At 37.4% G+C, this 20,053-nt stretch overlaps 1 protein-coding gene across 1 annotated transcript in view; it reads left to right on the top strand.

Annotated features, from left to right (window-relative positions):
• CTNNA3 (catenin alpha 3) overlaps positions 1-20,053 on the top strand; it is a 1,844,203-nt gene that overhangs the window by 1,444,674 nt on the left and 379,476 nt on the right. Inside the window, exon 14 of the mRNA XM_061163003.1 lies at positions 19,195-19,346. Coding sequence (XP_061018986.1) covers positions 19,195-19,346 — 152 coding nt within the window. The remainder of the gene's footprint in view (positions 1-19,194; positions 19,347-20,053) is intronic.

Genomic DNA, 20,053 nt, shown 5'->3' with positions numbered 1-20,053 from the left:
GTATGTTAACATATCTAACATATCTTCAGTATGAAGAGTAATGGAAATAACACAGGCTTTGGAGTCAATAGAACTGTGTGTAAAAGTTGGCTTTGTTAATTATTAGCTATAAATATGGGCAGCTGCCAAAGTCTCATATTTCTCATCTTTAAAATGATTTTATTTTAGAATTAAATTGCATATAATCAGTTACACATCTTCAAACCATGAGTAACAGAAACTTTTACAGGTTTATATATCAAGAACTTCAGGATCATTTAATTCAACAGTTAATAAACAATGATAGAAATACATACTTTTTCTCTGTTGTTTTGATGAGACAGCTTTTTCTCTTTTGCAGGATGACCACAGCACTTCTTAGAAGTCATATCTGGACAGGAAAATGTCCAGAAAAGGAAGGGGGACTATCTCTCTGAAATTTTCCTTTGAGCATGAAAAGCTTTCCTAGAAACCTTCCTCCAATATACTTTCTTAAATCTCATTGGCTAGAAAAGGGTGGCAGGTTCTCTTTAAATGAGTCATTGACTATTGGAAATTTACTGGTAATAATCAGGATTTATCACCATCACCTCCACTAGCTTTGTTCATAGTGATGCTTCCTAAGGCCCACTTCACTTCATATTCCAGGATGTTTGGCTCTCGGTGAGTGATCACACCATCGTTATTATCTGGGTCGTGAAGATCTTTTTTGTACAGTTCTTCTGTGTATTCTTGCCACCTCTTATTAATATCTTCTGCTTCTCTTAGGTCCATACCATTTCTGTCCTTTATTGAGGCAGTCTTTGCATGAAATGTTCCCTTGGTATCTCCAATTTTCTTGAAGAGATCTCTAGTCTTTCCCATTCTATTGTCTTCCTCCATTTCTTTGCACTGATCAATGAGGAAGGCTTTTTTATCTCTCCTTGGTATTCTTTGGAACTCTGCATTCATATGGGTATATCTTTCCTTTTCTCCTTTGCTTTTTGCTTCTCTTATTTTCACAGCTATTTGTAAGGCCTCCTCAGACAGCCATTTTGTTTTTTTTTTTTGCATTTCTTTTTCTTGGGGGTTGTCTTGATCCCTGTCTCCTGTACAATGTCACAAACCTCCGTCCATAGTTCGTCAGGCTCTCTGTCTATCAGATCTAGTCCCTTAAATCTATTTCTCACTTTCACTATATAGTCATAAGGGATTTGATTTAGGTCATACCTGAATGGGCTAGTTGTTTTCCTTATTTTCTTCAATTTAACTCTGAATTTGGCAATAAGGAGTACATGATCTGAGCCATAGTCAGCTCGCAGTCTTGTTTTTGCTGACTGTATAGAGCTTCTCCATCTTTGGCTGCAAAGAATATAATCAATCTGATTTCGATGTTGATCATCTGATGATGTCCATGTGTAGGGTCTTCTCTTGTGTTGTTGGAAGAAGTTGTTTGCTATAACCAGTGCATTCTCTTGGCAGATCTCTATTTGCCTTTGCCCTGCTTCATTCTGTACTCCAAGGCCAAATTTGCCTGTTACTCCAGGTATTTCTTGACTTCCCACTTTTGCATTCCAGTCCCTTATAGTGAAAAGGACATCTTTTGCGGGTGTTAGTTGTAGACAGTCTTGTAGGTCTTCATAGAACTGTTCAACATCAGCTACTTCACCACTACTGGTCGGGGCATAGACTAGGATTACCGTGATATTGAATGGTTTGCCTTGGAAATGAACAGAGATCATTCTGTCATTTTTGAGATTGCTCCCTGGAATTGCATTTCGGACTCTTTCATTGAATATGATGGCTATTCCATTTCTTCTAAAGGACTGCTGCCCATAGTAGTAGATATAATGGTCATCTGAGTTAAATTCTCCCATTCCAGTCCATCTTAGTTCGCTGATTCCTAGAGTTGATGTTCACTCTTGCCATATCCTGCTTGATCACTTTCAATTTGCCTTGATTCACGCACCTAACATTCCCGATTCCTATGCAATACTGCTCTTTACAGCATCGGACCTTACTTCTATCACCAGTCCCATCCACAACTGGGTGTTGTTTTTGCTTTTGCTCTATCCCTTCAGTCTTTCTGGAGTTATTTCTCCACTGGTCTCCACAGGCCTCTTTTAATAGTCCCTCCAGGTGATTCTAATGTAGCTGCTGCTGCTGCATCGTTTCAGTCATGTCCGACTTTGTGCGACCCCACTGATGGCATTCCACCAGGCTCCTCTGTCCCTGGGATTCTCCAGGCAAGAATACTGGAGTGTGTTGCCATTTTTTTCTCCAATGTATGAAAGTGAAAAGTGAAAGTGAAGTCTCTCAGTCCTGTCCAACTCGCAGGTCCTTGTCCATGGGATTTTCCAGGCAAGAGTACTGGAGTGAGTTGCCATTGATTCTAATGTAGGGCCAGGTTCAAAATCAACTGTGTCACAGTAAAGTTTGCTGACGAAAGAATATACTATTTGCTCAGAGCTACAGCTTTGCACTGAAAAATTGATGCTTTTGAACTGTGGTGTTGGAGAAGCCTCTTGAGAGTCCCTTGGACTGCAAGGAGATCCAGCCAGTCCATCCTAGAGGAGGTCAGTCCTGGGTGTTCATTGGAAGGACTGATGCTGAAGCTGAAACTCCAATATTTTGGCCACCTCATGTGAAGAGTTGATTCATTGGAAAAGACCCTGATGTTGGGAGGGATTGTGGGCGGGAAGAGAAGGGGACGACAGAGGATGAGATGGCTGGATGGCATCACCGACTCGATGGACATGAGTTTGAGTAAACTCCGGGAGTTGGTGATGGACAGGGAGGCCTGGTGTGCTGTGTTTCATGGGGTCACAAAGAGTCGGACTCGACTGAGTGGCTGAACTGAACTGAACTGAACTGAATAGCTTTGCACAGCTCCAGAAAATGCAATGTAAATAAAATGCAAGGAAGAAAGTGACCCCTACTAGAAATCTAGACATGTCACTGTCATGCTTTACTGATTCCAGAATAGGTAAAGCATTAGCAAAATTAGTGGTACTTAGTAAATAATCAATAAGTGTTCTTCTGCTATTATTCTGGAACTGTATTATACACCAGATATTGTGGTGGTCACTTTCAGATATAATATCATACATAGAATCCAGATCTGAGCTTTCTGCAGCAAGAATGCTAGTTACTTAAATTTTCACAAGAAAATATCAGCTTAATTTGTTAGTACTTAGTATCTAAAATAAATGGAGTTTCTTTTTTTTTTTAATTATTATTATTATTTTTATTATTATTATTTTTTTTTGTCATACATTGATATGAATCAGCCATAGATTTACACATATTCCCCGATCCCCCCTCCCACCTCCCTCTCCACCCAATTCCTCTGGGTGTTCCCAGTGCACCAGGTCCGAGCACTTGTCTCATACATCCCACCTGGGCTGGTGATCTGTTTCACCATAGATAGTATACATGCTGTTCTTTTGAAATATCCCACCCTCACATTCTCCCACAGAGTTCAAAAGTCTGTTCTGTATTTCTGTGCCTCTTTTTCTGTTTTGCATATGGGGTTATCGTTACCATCTTTCTAAATTCCATATATATGTGTTAGTATGCTGTAATGTTCTTTATCTTTCTGGCTTACTTCACTCTGTATAAGGGGCTCCAGTTTCATCCATCTCATTAGGACTGGTTCAAATGAATTCTTTTTCATGGCTGAGTAATATTCCATGGTGTATATGTACCACAGCTTCCTTATCCATTCATCTGCTGATGGACATCTAGGTTGCTTCCATGTTCTGGCTATTATAAACAGTGCTGTGATGAACATTGGGGTGCACGTGTCTCTTTCAGATCTGGTTTCCTCAGTGTGTATGCCCAGAAGTGGGATTGCTGGGTCATATGGCAGTTCTATTTCCAGTTTTTTAAGAAATCTCCACACTGTTTTCCATAGCGGCTGTACTAGTTTGCATTCCCACCAACAGTGTAAGAGGGTTCCCTTTTCTCCACACCTCTCCAGCATTTATTGCATGTAGACTTTTGGATAGCAGCCATCCTGACTGGCGTGTAATGGTACCTCATTGTGGTTTTGATTTGCATTTCTCTAATAATGAGTGAGGTTGAGCATCTTTTCATGTGTTTGTCAGCCATCTGTATGTCTTCTTTGGAGAAATGTCTGTTTAGTTCTTTGGCCCATTTTTTGATTGGGTCATTTATTTTTCTGGAATTGAGCTGCAGGAGTTGCTTGTATATTTTTGAGATTAATCCTTTGTCTGTTTCTTCATTTGCTATTATTTTCTCCCAAGCTGAGGGCTGTCTTTTCACCTTACTTATAGTTTCCTTTGTAGTGCAAAAGCTTTTAAGTTTCATTAGGTCCCATTTGTTTAGTTTTGCTTTTATTTCCAATATTCTGGGAGGTGGGTCATAGAGGATCTTGCTGTGAATTATGTCGCAAGCAAGGATATACAATGGAAAAAAGACAACCTCTTTAACAAGTGGTGCTGGGAAAACTGGTCAACCACTTGTAAAAGAATGAAACTAGAACACTTTCTAACACCATACACAAAAATAAACTCAAAATGGATTAAAGATCTAAATGTAAGACCAGAAACTATAAAACTCTTAGAGGAGAACATAGGCAAATGGAGTTTCTTTTGTCTGGTATTCCTGAATGTTCATCTTTTAAGAACTAACTCACTATTGACATCAATTTCAAATAATTTATGATTCACTCCTGTCAAAATTCATGGTGACCTTATTCATTCATTTATCCATTAAATTCCTCTCTAGAATCAAAATTTTTGAAGCCCTTTTTGGTATCATATCACATCAGAAATCCAAAAAGGTGCAAATCAAAAATTCCAGGACTTTAACTTTTTAAAGAAGATGATGATAATATTGTAAAAAGAAATATACTTATGAAGAATATTTTTCCTTTTAACACTATTTGTGAAGATCATTTTTTGTCATTTAGTAACAAAACATATAAATACCTAAGTGAAACATTCACTCCCCTCAGCTTGTAGTGTTGGAAAAATCTCACATTAGTCCCAATGAAAACTTTTAAGTGCTTGTGTTGAAGTTGCTCATTCATATGCGACTCTTTGCCAGGGACTGTAGCCTACCGGGTTCCTCCGTGCATGGAATTTTCCAGGCAAGGGTACTGGAGTGGGTTGCCATTTCCTTCTCCAGACGATCGTCCCGATGTGGGGATCAAACCCAGGTCTCCCGCATTGCAGGCAGATGCTTTACCCTCTGAGCCACCAGGGAAGCCCCTTTAAGTACTTAGCTCCATTTTAATTTTATGAAGCATGTAACTCATTGCTTCATTTTTGCCTGGAATTCAAGTGATCAGTTTTATACTTAATTATTGTACCTTAACTCTAGAATATTTTTATGCAGTTATCCTTGTCTTCTCTAACTTTCGTTATGTAGTTCCAATTATATTGACCTTGTTTTAAGTTTTGAAAGCTTATTGTATGCTTGCTTCTTTGAAGTTTTCTTTTTTGGCAGTAAAGTTATGACGTTTAGTCTCACCTTTCATCCATTCACATTCTTATACACATGATTCTATACACCTATCTTTTCTTCCAACAATCCATGCTTTATTTTACTACCCATTCTTCTCTCCATACATCTGCCATCTTCCATCTATTCTTTTTTTTTTTTTTTAGTTTTTCTGCTTATAGCCAAATATAGCCAGAGAAAGTGAATATGATTCATGTATAATTTTGAATAGACCCATGGATCCAGAAAGTGTCTATGCTAGAAGTAGACCTATTTCTTTATTTTACAAAAGAATTTTAGCTCCTTAAAAAAAATTTTTTTTACTGATCTTTCACAATCCTAACATATTGATACAGAAATTTCTGTATTTCTGTAGCTATTTTAAAAAAATTAACATAGTTCTAAATCTTAATTCATCTTAGTATACTTGTTTAAAATAGTATTTGAACTTATATGTATGCATCTATATCCAGCATTACAAAAAGAAAGAAAGAAATTAGGGGGATAAATATTTGTAAAAGAAGTCTGTTCAATTGCCTTAAATAGGAAACTTCCCTACAGCAATTTTTTTTCCATTCATTCAAGAATAGTAAAAGGAGTGATTCAGTACAACAAACGTACTCAGGAAGTTCACAAAGATTTTTTATTCAACTTTATAGAAAAATATCTATTGAATGAGTTATACATCCATATGTATTTAAATCATCTTAATTTTGGCACCCTGAAATTTGTAAGATATTGATTGCAATAGGACGAAGATTCAATATACAAGAGTAGCAGATATAAGAAAAATGAATTTTTTCTTTAAAAATCTTAATACTATACACTTGTATAGCGTAAGCCCTTCCTTACAAACTGTGTAACACTGAATTACTATAGAAAGAGTAGACTCACTATGAAATTGAGTTTCTGCTCTTTCACTGTAATATTATAACTCGCTAAAATAATGACAGTTCTGTCAAAGTAAAAGTAACAGGTTGGCCCTGAAATTCCAGAACATTTTTCGCATATATTAGATCTGGGATAATTTCAGCAGATGTGAAATCCTATAACCTTCATGAGATTAACCCAGTAAGAAAAAATATCTATAGTCTCTCAAAGCACAAGCAAAACATATACATATTTTCTTGTTTAGATAGCCACTTATATTTTTATGAAGGTGAATATATATTGACCAACAAAGCTAAGAATGGTATCAGTAAATAGAATCTGACAGTTTTGCAATGGCCTGGTTAATTTCTAGGTGCCAAAGAGGGTTTGTTTCTGAAGATTTACAACTCTTATTGGCGAAGTATACATAGACAAACTACACAGTTAGTGCTCATATCACTATTCCAGTATCTAAAACAGTGTCCTCCAGAGGACAGGTGCTCAACAAATAATTGAAAGTATTTGAAACAGTGTTGTCCAAAAGAACATTTAGCGAGAATAGAACTGAGCTGTATCTACACTGTTTAAAATGATAGCCATATATGGTGAGCAGAGTGACTGAGGAAGTGAAGTTTTAATTATATTTAATGTGTATCAATTTAATGTAAATTAAGTTGAATAGTAAGATATTTCTAGCAGCTAGTGGATTTAACAGTACAGCTTTATAAAGTCGTAAGTCTAAGCAACTCGATGATACACACCCTGAAAATTCAAAACAGATTCATTCGTTGCTATTTGCTTTTATGTTTCCTTCCCCTGCTGATATCCTTGTTGTCAATCTTATATTTTTGAAAGTGTGTAATCTTAACATGCTTATAAGAGTTAAAAATACACAAAATGTATATCCTCTCAGAGACTAATCTCTCTCCTCCTATTCCTTCTACCCTATTCTTAGCATCCCTTGTAAATAATAAATTTCCTTTATCTTTCATGTGAGTCTTTTTAATGTGAAAATAAACAGATTAATATGTGTTCTTAACTCCTCTTTATTCTTACACAAAAGGTAATATATTGCTAATATGAAATCATGAGTTCGTGCTGACACCTCAGTTGCAATCCCATTCCATGTGTTCTTTTGTCTTATCACATTCCGTAGTAGTACCTCCCTTATCCCATAATGAGAGACTTGGCTCTCAAAAATATCTACATGCTTACTCAGTGTATCCATGCTACCACAAACAGTAATACCCTAAGGTATTTCCAACTGTTTTTCTAACTTCATTGTTTTCTCAGCACCATATTTTGCTCTTTTGATTCACTTTTTGTTTTAAGATTCTATTGACAAGTATCTTTCTAATGAAGAGTTCTTAGAAATTAACTATTCTGTGTATATGCATGTCTGAAAAACTCTTTATCTCACCATTCACTTAATTAGTAAATTGGGTGAGTATTGAATCTCAATTCTGAAATAATTTCTCCTTAGAATTTGAATGCATTGCTTCATATTTTTCCTTTCAGTGTTTCTCATGAAAAGTCTAATACTAATCTGATTGTAATATTTTATAGATGGCCCTTTTTCTCTTGAAGAGTTAGTCCTCTCTACCCTCAGTGTTCTTTAATGTTTGAAGATACATCTCAGCATGGTTATCACATCCGACAGTAGAACACAGCGGAAGGGGTACAGGCTCTCAGTTGCGTGCCTGATGTTGAATTCTGACTCTGACACCTACCACTTTCCTGAGGAAACAAAGGTGATGACAGAGATTCTGATTTTAAAAGCTCTCTATCAGGTTTTCAGTTCAGTTCAGTTGCTCAGTCATGTCCGACTCTTTGTGACCCCATGGACTGCAGCACGCCAGGCCTTCCTGCTCATCACCAACTCTTGGAGTTTACCCAAATTCATGTCCATTGAGTCGGTGATGCCATCAAACCATCTCATCCTCCCGTCTTCAATCTTTCCCAGCATCAGGGTCTTTTCAAATGAGTCAGCTCGTTGTTTCAGGTGGCCAAAATATTGGAGTTTCAGCTTCAACACCAGACCTTCCAATGAACACCCAGGACTGATCTCCTTTAGGATGGACTGACTGAATCTCCTTGCAGTCCAATGGACTCTCAAGAGTCTTCTCCAACACCACAGTTCAAAAGCATCAAATCTTCAGTGCTGCTTTTTTTATAGTCCAACTCTCATATCCATACATGACTACTAGAAAAACGATAGCCTAAACTAGATGGACCTTTGTTGGCAGTAGTGGCTGAGCATAAGAAAATACATACAGTTAGAGACATAGCATCTTTAGCAAATGTATGTCTGAAGTATCAGCAAGTCCAAGAGACAAGATTGCCTAACACGGCCAGAGGCTTGGGTGGGCTAGTGATCAGGAAACATTTCACAGGGAAACTGGTACCTAAATTAAATGTGAAGAGTGGGTAGAAAGTTACCAGGTAGAGTTAAGAAAAGAGTTGTATTCAGACATATAATCATAGACAGCTGAACATGTTGGAGAGTTGGAATTTAGGGAGCTGAGATCAACTCTTTTTTATTCTCACCGAGCAAATCCCCAGCATCATGTGAAGGACTACCTCACCACCACAGGTCAGAGAAGGAAAAAAAAAAAAAGTTTCTCCTACTAGAAACCTTCACATTGTATGTATATACTTTAGCATCTTTAAAGATTCTTTTTTCTCCACCAGACATTTCTATTTACCTAAAAATTGAAATTGCCAAGCATTTTACCAGCAAAATAGATATATTCAATAATAGCAAACAATTGCAACTCAGGACATGGAATCTATGGTAAACCACCGCAGGTTTGGAAAACAAAGGAGAAGAACATTCTTTCACAGAGAAGGAAGAGTGGAGTGGGGCAGTTGTAAACAAAATGTCCATTGGAGGAAACCAGAGTTTGAAGTGTAGTGGCTTTTCATTGGCAGAGTCATGGCAGTCCCTCATTGGCTGGGCTGTTGCCAGGCAAGGAGAATGTCTTTCTTCTTCCTACCGGGCTTCCCTGGTGGCTCAGTGGAAATGAATCCACCTTCCAATGCAAGAGATGCGGATTTAATCCCTGGGTCAGGAAGATCCCCTGGAGAAGGAAATGGCAATCCATTCCAGTATTCTTGCCTGAGAAATCCCTGACAGCCTACAGTCCACAGGGTCACAAAGTCAGACACGAATTAGTGACTAGATAGCAAACAACCTGTTGGGTAGTAAAATAGGAACTTTCTTCCTTTCAGAAATGCAAAGGTATGTCTCTTCCTATTGAGTCTACAATTGATGTCAAGAGGTAGGGTGTGAGAACTGCCCCTTCTGGACTCCCAAATCCACTTTAAACAAAGCTTCTGTTTATTAATTTTCACATTTCCCTGTTCTTGTGACCCAAGATACACTGTGTTTGGCTAGAGATACAGACCATGGTGCTCCTTTACTTCTTTATTTTTCTTTCACTCTTCCTGTGTGTGTTTTTCTTGATACTAGAAATTCAAGTGGTTAATGGATGATCTTGAGCAATAGATAAGATGAGTAATTCTAAAGAGGAAAATTCAAACCATTCAAAACTCAAAAACAGCAAGAGAGTAGATAAAAATTGAAAGCAATACAGAAGCTTAACCAACAGAACACACACACACACACACATACACACACACACACACACACCTGACTCACATATTAAAAGGAAAGAGAGAGCAGAAAGGCTAAAATGTAAAAGCTGGAATATGCCAAAAGTGTTATCATTACAACTAAAACTCTCAAGCACTGTTGATAGGAATAAAATGTATTTCAACCACGTTGAAAACTGTTGGTGTCTACTAATATGGTACAAAAATATATTCTATGATTCAGAAATTCCACTGATAGGTATAGTCCCTGAAAACATGTATATAAATTCCCTGAAAATATGTACACATATCCCAGTACCAAAAGATGTACAGTATGTTCATATCATCACTATGTATAAAAGTCTCAAACTGGAAATTATCTGAATGCTCATTACCTGTAGAATGGGTAAATAAATATGTGATACATATGGAATATGTATGTTGTACAATGGAATACTATATAGTAGTAAGAAAAAGTTAGCCTACATACAACAATGTGAGTAAAATCGCGTAGCCTCAATGCCAAGTGAAACTTGATACAAAACAATATATACAGTATGATTCCATCTGAATGAACCTATATGGGCAAAAATAATGTACTCTCTTAGACCTTCCCAGTCTGTTAGTGTAGTAATTATCCATTGTAAAAGAAATTGCCCCCAAGTTTAGCAGCTTAAAACAACAAACACTATCTTTCACATTTACTGAGAATTAGGAATCCAGGAGTGGCTTAGCTGTGTAATCCTGCCCTAGTCTCAAGACACTGCAGTCAAGATGTCATTTGAAGCTGCAGTTATTTTGAAGGTTTGAGTGAAACTTAGAGGGTCCACCTCTAAGCTCATCCACCTCTAAGATATACAGAAACAACTAACAAAAAATTTAAGAGATAATGTGTTAATTCAGTTCAATTAATGTGGTACATAATGAGCAAAGGTCATCACAGAACATTACTTAGTACAGGTGCAACTTTAAAGACTTAAATAGTCTTTAAATGGTTACAGTCCTTTAACCAATTAACATGATGTTAACACAGTTGAAAAGGATATGAGAAAAAGTGTGACAGAGCTAAATTTTACATTAAGTGGTCATGAGTAATTCCTAAAACATCTAAATAAATGAATATCATTTATTAATATTAATGTATTATTGAGAAACATCAAGATTAAGATCTAGGGAAAACACCTAAGTCCTTTCATTGCTGACGATACCCAAAGCTGGACACTCAGGCTAATTAAGTGATCCAGAATTTCATAGAGAAAAGAAGGAGAAAAAGTATCAGTATCATGAAGCCATGACAACAGTCTTTCTCTTTGCTATTTCATTTTTTAGTTGTTTTGTCGTTGTTATTGTTTTTTTAGCCAATCCAGATGTTTGAAAAGTAGATGTGGAGTCAACAGTGAGGTCAGTTAAAATTTCTTGTTAACTGTGTGATGTGTCATAAATCACTCACTCAGATCCTTGATTCTCTCATTTGAGGAAAAGCAAAATTCTCACTGGTTTTTGATTTTTATGATATGTCATGTGTGAGGGACAAAGAACCTTGATAATCAATGTTTGTTCTACAAATTTTAAAAATTAGGAGTATGCAATATTTATAGAAGCCATGCATATGCTTAACTGCACTTTGTTATTATTCATTTCTTCCCACTTACTTAGCATAATGTAAAGAAATGATGACTTGGCATTGTGTGAATTCTCAAAGCCAAATTCCTTTATCATTGGTAATTTTCAAAGATGATAGTATAATTAGAAATATTTTAATCTGCATTTTATTAATGATAGAAAACATAATTTAATGACATCATTTGAGATGATTAGCTATAATGAGTTTGAATTTTTTTCTGACCTACTTAATCCAATAATTATGTGCCCTCACCTACTTTCAAAAGCACATAATAAATTTAGCAAGAATTGAGAAAGGATAAAATATTCTTGAGTTACTACCAGAGAGGGACTCAAGGTTTGGGAGAAATTGGCTCTATTGCCAGAAAATTAACATTAATTTTCCCAGGAGCACTGAAATTAATAAGCCCAAAGTAGTTTACTTATCAAAAGGAGGCAGTGCAGCTTTGGAGTTCAGAGAGCAAGCTCTGAAGTCTCAATTATCAGCTGTTTGACCTCAGTTTCCTCATCAGTAAAATCAAGATAGCATTATAATGTCTTCCCTGGTGGTTCAGATGGTAAAGAATCTGCCTACAATCTGGACACCTGAGTTTGATCCCTGGGTCAGGAAGATCCCCTAGAGAAGAGAATGGCAGCTCATTTCAGTGTTCTTGACTGGAAAATCCCATGGACAGAGGAGCCTGGCAGGCTACAGTTCATGGTGTCGCAAAGTCAGATAGTTCTTGCCTTACAGAGCTGCTGTGAGGATTAAATGAAACAATGCATATAAAATGCTTAATACAGTGTCAAGATGAGTAAGCACTCAATGGATATGATTATTCTGTATATTCTGAATAAAGATGGTAAAGAAAGTACAGACTTCTAATGAGTTCAGGGCTGGCTTTGAATCTGGCAGTATAAAATAGACAAGATAGTTTTGAGTTTGAAGCTGACAAGATATTAACCGAAAGGCCACTTTTGTTTAACAAATCTACACTTCAAAGTTCAGAACAGTTGATTCTATCTGGCATTTCAATTGATTAGAGTGAATTTGTTTAAGGTGTCCCTCTCTTTGATCGATAATTGTATAACACAATGGTATATTATGTATAAACCTTGTTCTCTTGAAACTTAGGTAGATTATGGATTTGAGATAGCTTTGTCAATTTGCTTTTCCTTTTAAATTACCATTAACTGGCTACTTAATTATACGCACTTTGTATTTTCTTGAAAGCATTAAAAAATTTCACTTCAACTCTGATCCAAGCAACCATATGTCCATAGTATGAATAAAGCACACCCACAGCTGATGTTTAAACTAATGAAATGAGAAATGTATTATATATCAACTTTGAATAGTTCATTTATGCTGTTAGAGTGAAAAAAGTAGTAGTTTCCATCTGTACTTCAGAAATTAAACATTTGCTTCTCAAAGATTTCATTTTAATTGAAACTAATATTAGTTTATTAGTAAGAGGCCTCTAGAAGAGTTAAAGTGAAATCATGTTGCAATAATAAATATGTTGTGTTTTCCTTAAAGTATGCTAAATCTTTCTCACATTATTTCACATGGCAGTGAAAACTAGACCTTTACATAATTTTATGCTTGTCTCTCTCTCTATCTCTCTCTCTCTCTTTTATTTTTTTGGCCAAGATCTCCATAGGAAGATGATGAAAGCAGTTTCAAACTGTAGAGAGATTAGTAACAGATGGAAGATATGGATAAAGTTAAATTTTTATTGTATGGCACAGTTTTTTGCTTGATGAGAAAAACATTTTTTTTTTTTTTTTTTTAGTGGGGAAGGCTTTGAAGAGGGTTTTGTCAGTGATAAACCACCACAAGTTTTGGTACAACATCTCTTTGCATTTTGCTGTCTTTAGGGTTAATATTATTTTTGTTCAGTTGCTCAGTCATGTCTGACTCTTTGTGACCCCATGGACTACAGCACACCAGGCTTCCCTGGCCTTCACTATCTCTCAGATTTAGCTCAAACTCATATCCATTGATTCAGTGATGAGAATACCAAAGTGATTAGGAGCTTTATCATTGTCTTTGGACTGATCATTTTGGTTGGGGGTGGGGGTGGTTGCTGTTCACTCCAGCACCTGGAAATGTGAAATAACTGGACACATTTTCTTAAGAGTTTCTTCTTTCAACACTATAAAAAGTAAAGATTAACTCATTAAATATGCTGACTGTTCTCATAAACTCACATAATTATATTTTTGGAGATTACCAAGTATGAACAAAACCCAAATTATACAAGCTGAACATGTTGCATTGTACTTATGTTTTTGTCTGACTTTTATATATTCATTCATTAACTCATGTGATAACTTAATTCATTTAATTATTTATCTATTATGAACCAGGCTACACACTTGGGAGAAAATTTCTGGGAACCAGTGAAGAGTTTTGAATACTGTAGTGACATGACTTACTAATAAAACAACTTATTGAGAATCTATTTTGTGACCAACACTGCTGTACTTATTACTGAGTTGCTTTTGTCAAAAGATTGTGTCAGTACTTACGATGAGTCTGAAGAGTGAGAAGATCTTAAGCAGAAGGGTTATGGGGAGCATTCGAGCGGGATATAATGATGGTTAGAGGCAGTGGAGCTGTACTGGCAATGTCTTTACAATATATTTATATGGTTAGAGGAGATTATACTCGGTGGACATTTGGATATAGAGGGTAAAAAAAGAGTGTGAGGTAAAGAAGACGGCTGGGTGTTTTTCATGGATGACCGGGCACCAAAATAGAAAATAGTGGAAGAAAATTAGGCTTTCCAGGTATTTTGGTTTCAACAGATGGATTTGAGGTGTTACTAAAAATTCAGGTAGAATTTTGCAGTAGGCAGTTGAATCTATAGTTCTGGAATTCAGGGAGAAGACCCAGATTAGAAATATATCGATACCTTGGGAGTCACGTTGAAATTAGTGGGAATTTGGTTCAGGCTATTTCTCCTAAGCAAAATGCTTGAATTAGCTTGCTCCTTGCTTTGTTATTCTGTTCACTGAAAATGAGAAAGCCATTTAATGCAATTTCACTACAGAACACTATAGCTGGTAAAGAATCCACTATAGAATAGTATTATCCATTAGAAGTTTTTCTGATGATAGAAACATTCCATATTGCCACTCTCAAAACAAAATTCAGAAGCCTTTGACAGTGTGGATCACAACAAATAGTGGGAAATTCTTAAAGCAGATGGGAACACCACACCGCCTTACCTGCCTCCTGAAAAATTCTGTATGCAGGATAAGAGGCAACAGTTAGAACTATACATGGAACAATGAACAGGTTCCAAATTGGGAAAGAAGTATGGCAAGGCTGTATTTTGCCATCCTGTCTATTATGCACAGTACATAATGCAAAATGCCAGGCTGGATGAAGCACAGACTGGAATCAAGATTGCCAGGAGAAATATCATTAACCTGAGATATTAATATGACACCACCCTTATGGAGGAAAGCTAAAGGAACTAAAGAGCCTGTTGATGAAAGTGAAACAGAAAATGAAAAAGATGGCCTAAAACTCAACATTCAACAAACTAAGATCATGGCATCTGGTCCCAGCACTGCGTGGCAAATAGATGGGGGAATAATGGAAATAGTGACATACTTTATTTTGGGGGGCTCCAAAATCACTGCAGATGGTGATTGTAGCCTTAATTAAGACACTTGCTCCTTGGAAGAAAAGCTATGACAGCATATTAAAAAGCAGAGACATTACTTTGCCAGCAAAGGTCTGTCTAGTCAAAGCTATGCTTTTTTCTGTAGTCATGTATGGATGTGAGAGTTGCTCCATAAAGAAAGTTGAGCGCAAGAAAACTGATGTTTTTGAACTGTGGTGTTGAAGAAGACTCTTGAGAGTCCCTTGGACTGCAAGGAGATCAAACCAGTCAATCCTAAAGGAGATCAGGCCTGAATATTCACGGAAAGGACTGGTGCTGAAGCTGAAACTCCAATACTTTGGCCACCTGATGTGAAGAGCTGACTCACTGGAAAAGACCCTGATGCTGGGAAAGACTGAAGGCAGGAGGAGAAGGGGACAACAGAGGGTGAGATGGTTTGATGGCATCACTGACTCAATGGAAATGAGTTTGAGCAAGCTCCAGGAGTTGGTGATGGACAAGGAAGCCTGGCGTGCTGCAGTCCATGCAGTCTCGGATTTGGACACAACCGAGTGACTCAACTGATTATGTCTATTGAGCACCTGAGCTGTGGTATATGTGATTGAGGAAATAAGTTTTAAAGCTAATTTTAATGAATTTAATGTTTAATAGCTATATTTTGCATATGTAGCCAGGTGTCCCCTCACCCGCCCCTTTTTTTGTTTGTTTTTGGCCATGCTGCATAATTGCATGGCTTGCTGAACCTGACCAAGGATTGATCCCAGACCCTCAGCAGTGAAATAGGAGAGTCCTAACCACTAGACTGCCAGGGAATTCCCAACCAGGAGCCTCTGTTTATTGGAGTGGCTTCCCTGGTGGCTCAGTTGGTAAAGAATCCACCTGCAATGCAGAAGACCTGTATTCAACCCCTGGGTTGGGAAGATCGCCGGGAGAAGGGAATAGCTACCCACTCCTGTGTTTAGGCCTGGAGAATTCCATGGACTGCATAGTCCATGGGGTTGCAAATACACAAAATTGAGAGACTTTCTTTTTCCCTTTTCACACCTAGAGAATGGGCAGAGAAGAAAAGCAGAATGGATACCCCTGGTGGGTATAGTAACTAAGAATTAGGCTACAGATGATACATTTTAGTAGGTGGAGGCAAGAAGGTGCTAAATAAAATATGCCTTGTGCTCATGCTCAGTTGTGTCCAGCTCTTTCCAGCTCATTTGACTGTAGCCTCCAGGCTCCTCTGCCCATGGGATTTTTCAGGCAGGAATACTGGAATGGGTTGCCATTTTCAGGGGATCTTCCCAACTGAAGTATTGAACCTGCATCTCCTGTGTTGCAGGCAGATTCTTTATCACTGAGCCAGGGGGGAAGCCCCCAAATATGACTACCCATGTATATTACCAACATTCCCCCATATCAAGAACATGGCAGGTAGGATTGCAAGAGATGGTATGCCAGACATGAAGATAGGCATTTGAAAGTAGGAAAAAATAAAAATAATATTTATTAATATTTTTGTATTAGATAAAGCATTTATATCTTCCAGGTTTAGAATTATGATCCTAAAAATTAGTCCGCCTTTATCCTGCCTCTTCACATGGGACAGAAACTTCCTCCATATGATATGGTGTAGTAGTTAGAGTTTAAACTATGCATTCTGGCAGTCAGAGTTCAAAACTCAGTTCTGCTCTATATTAGCATAATGATTCTGTGAAACATCTTGTCCTTGTCATTCAACTAAGTATTAGCCAGAGATCAAATTGCCAACATCTGCTGGATCATCAAAAAAGCGAGAGAGTTCCAGAAAAAACATCTATTTCTGCTTAATTGACTATGCCAAAACCCTTAACTGTATGGACCACAGTAAACTGTGGAAAATTCTAAAATAGAAGGGCATACCAGACCACCTGAACTACCACTTGAGAAACCTGTATGCAGGTCAGGAAGCAACAGTTAGAACTGGACATGGAACAACACACTGGTTCCAAATAGGAAAAGGAGTACGTCAAGGGTGTATATTGTCACCCTGCTTATTTAACTTACATGCAGAGTACATCATGAGAAATGCTGGGCTGGATGAAGCACAAGCTGGAATCAAGATTGCTGGGAGAAATAGCAATAACCTCAGATATGCAGATGACACCACCCTTATGGCAGAAAGTGAAGAAGAACTAAAGAGCCTCTTGATGAAAATGAAAGAGGAGAGTGAAAAAGTTGGCTTAAAGCTCAACATTCAGAAAACTAAGATCATGGCATTTGGTCCCATCACTTCATGGCAAATAGATGGGGAAACAGTGGCTGACTTTATTTTTCTGGGCTCCAAAATCACTGCAGATGGTGATTGCAGCCATGAAATTAAAAGATGCTTATCCTTGGAAGGAAAGTTATGACCAACCTAGACAGCATATTAAAAAGCAGAGATGTTACTTTGCCAACAAAGGTCCATCTAGTCAAGGCTATGGGTTTTCCAGTGGTCATGTGTGGATGTAAGAGTTGGACTATAAAGAAAGGTGAGCACTGAAGAATTGATGCTTTTGAACTGTGGTGTTGGAGAAGACTCTTGACAGTCCCCTGGACTTCAAGGAGATCCAACCAGTCCATCCTAAAGGAGATCAGTCCTGGGTATTCATTGGAAGGACTGATGCTGAAGCTGCAACTCCAATACTTTGGCCACCTGATGCGAAGAGGTGACTCGTTTGAAAAGACCCTGATGCTGGAAAAGATTGAGGGCAGGAGGAGAAGGGAACGCAGAAGATGAGATGGTTGGATGGCATCACTGACTCAATGGACATGAATTTGGGTAAACTCCGGGAGTTGGTGATGGACAGGGAGGCCTGGTGTGCTATAGTTCGTGGGGTCACAAAGAGTTGGACACAAGTGAGCAACTGACCTGAACTGAAGTATTAGTCCAAGGTTAAAATCCAGGTTGTTTTAAGATTTAAATCATAGAGCACATACTGAGAAATGTGCTTTGAATACACTGAAGAGTTAGTAAATGTTGCTATCGTTAACCTTAACAGCAAAGTTGGAGAAATGTGTTTAATTGAGACTATTTGATGGCGCTAGTGGTGAAGAACCTGCCTGCCAATGTAAGAGATATGGGTTCAATTCCTGGGTCAGGAAGATCCGCTGGAGGAGGAAATGGCCACTCACTCCACTATTCTTGTCTGGAGAATCCCATGGATAGAGCAGCCTAGTGGGATATAGTCCATAGGTTGTCACATAGGTTGTCAGTCCACAACTGAAGTGACTTAGCTTGCATGCATTTCAAAATCTTGGCTTCCTTGATAGCTAAGACAAAGAATCTGCCTGCATAGGAGACCTGGGTTCAGTCCCTGTGTCAGAAAGATTCCCTGGAGAAGGAAATGTCACCCCACTGCAGTATTCTTGCCTGGAGGATTCCATGGACAGAGGAGCCTCATGGGCCACAGTGCATGGTGTCACAAAGAGTCGGACATGACAGAGGACTAACACAGTTTGAAAGCTTAATTAAAAACATTCTATGGATTGGCCTTACTGATTGATATATCCCTACATTCATGCAATGTTCTTATTTTAGATAGAAATGTCATATATAAGATCACCAATTTCATTTCATTAATCTTTTTGATGAGGGGAAAATATTTTATCAAAAGAAAGTTTAGAGTATTTTTATTATTTCTATGAGATAGAATTAGTAGGTTTAGGTAATTTTCTTCTATTTTGCAACTCAATTTTTTAAAAGTATCTCTCTAAATTTCAACTGTTATTCACACCAATTATTTTTTGTAATTTCTTTGGGCTTACAATGGATAGGACAAAAAATGATAATATGGTTCCAGACTTAGTAAAACAAAATGCCATAAAGGAGAAATATAATTTTTAAAAATATTTTCATAAAGATGTCTTTCTTGCTTTGATTCTTTTTACATTTCAGAGTTTCAAGATTATCCTGCCAAAATGTTTTGTCTCCATAAAAAAGAATTGAAAGTTTATTAATCAAATATGTATTTAACAATATGATTCTCCATTTCCCAGAAATCTGAAAATATAAATATGATGATTTTCTCTTTCTTATTCATTTTAACAGTAATTCCTGAGTTTGTAACACAAGTCAATGTTGCCTTGGAAGCCTTAAGTAAAAACTCTTTGGATGTGTTTGATGATAGTCAATTTGTGGACATCTCAAAGAAGATCTATGATACAATTCATGATATCAGATGTTCAGTCATGATGATTCGGGTAAGTCTGCTTTACCTTCCATTGAAGTATTGTAGCACTCTTCACCATCTGGAATCCCTGGAATGATTGCAAGAAATGTTTTATTTCTGTGCCGTAATGTCAATGCTGAAATCCATTAGAACTTTAGAAATTCATATGTATCCCCAAAGTCAGATCTGCTGTCATGAACAATGCTTTTACTTGTGTATATGGTTATAACTTATGCAAATGAGCACATTTAACTGCCACATGTGCAGAAATGATAGAATTCATTGTGTACCGGATTTGCTGAAGTGTCACATAGCATGATCAGAAGCCAAAGAACAATACGTAAAGTAATTTATTTCTTTCCTTGAATAGGAGAGGATCTTTCTAATCACCGTATTGAAACGTATAGGAAAGTGTATTTAAAACAAGGAATTTCTGTGTCTGCATCCTCTCATGTTAGAACATAGAATCAGTGGTCTGTAAGAAATCTCACTTGAAGCTGCCAGGAACAACAAATGTTTGAGTGTTTGTCTGTTTGGGAGAATATATACCATCTTCCCAAATGTGATAGTGAGTCATTTGTTGTGAGCACACTGAATATATGGAAACCAGGGGTATTTGTTCTTCCTTAAAATGTTAATTAGAGGTTTTCTGTGTGTGAGTGTGTGTGTGCACACACGTTTAATATTTATTTGGCTGTGCTGGGTCTTAGTTGTGGCATGTGAACTCTTAGTTGAAGC

This window comes from Dama dama, chromosome 15, assembly GCF_033118175.1.
Source record: "Dama dama isolate Ldn47 chromosome 15, ASM3311817v1, whole genome shotgun sequence".
Taxonomy (NCBI): Eukaryota; Metazoa; Chordata; class Mammalia; order Artiodactyla; family Cervidae; genus Dama; species Dama dama.
This window is presented reverse-complemented; position numbering and strand designations above follow the sequence as displayed.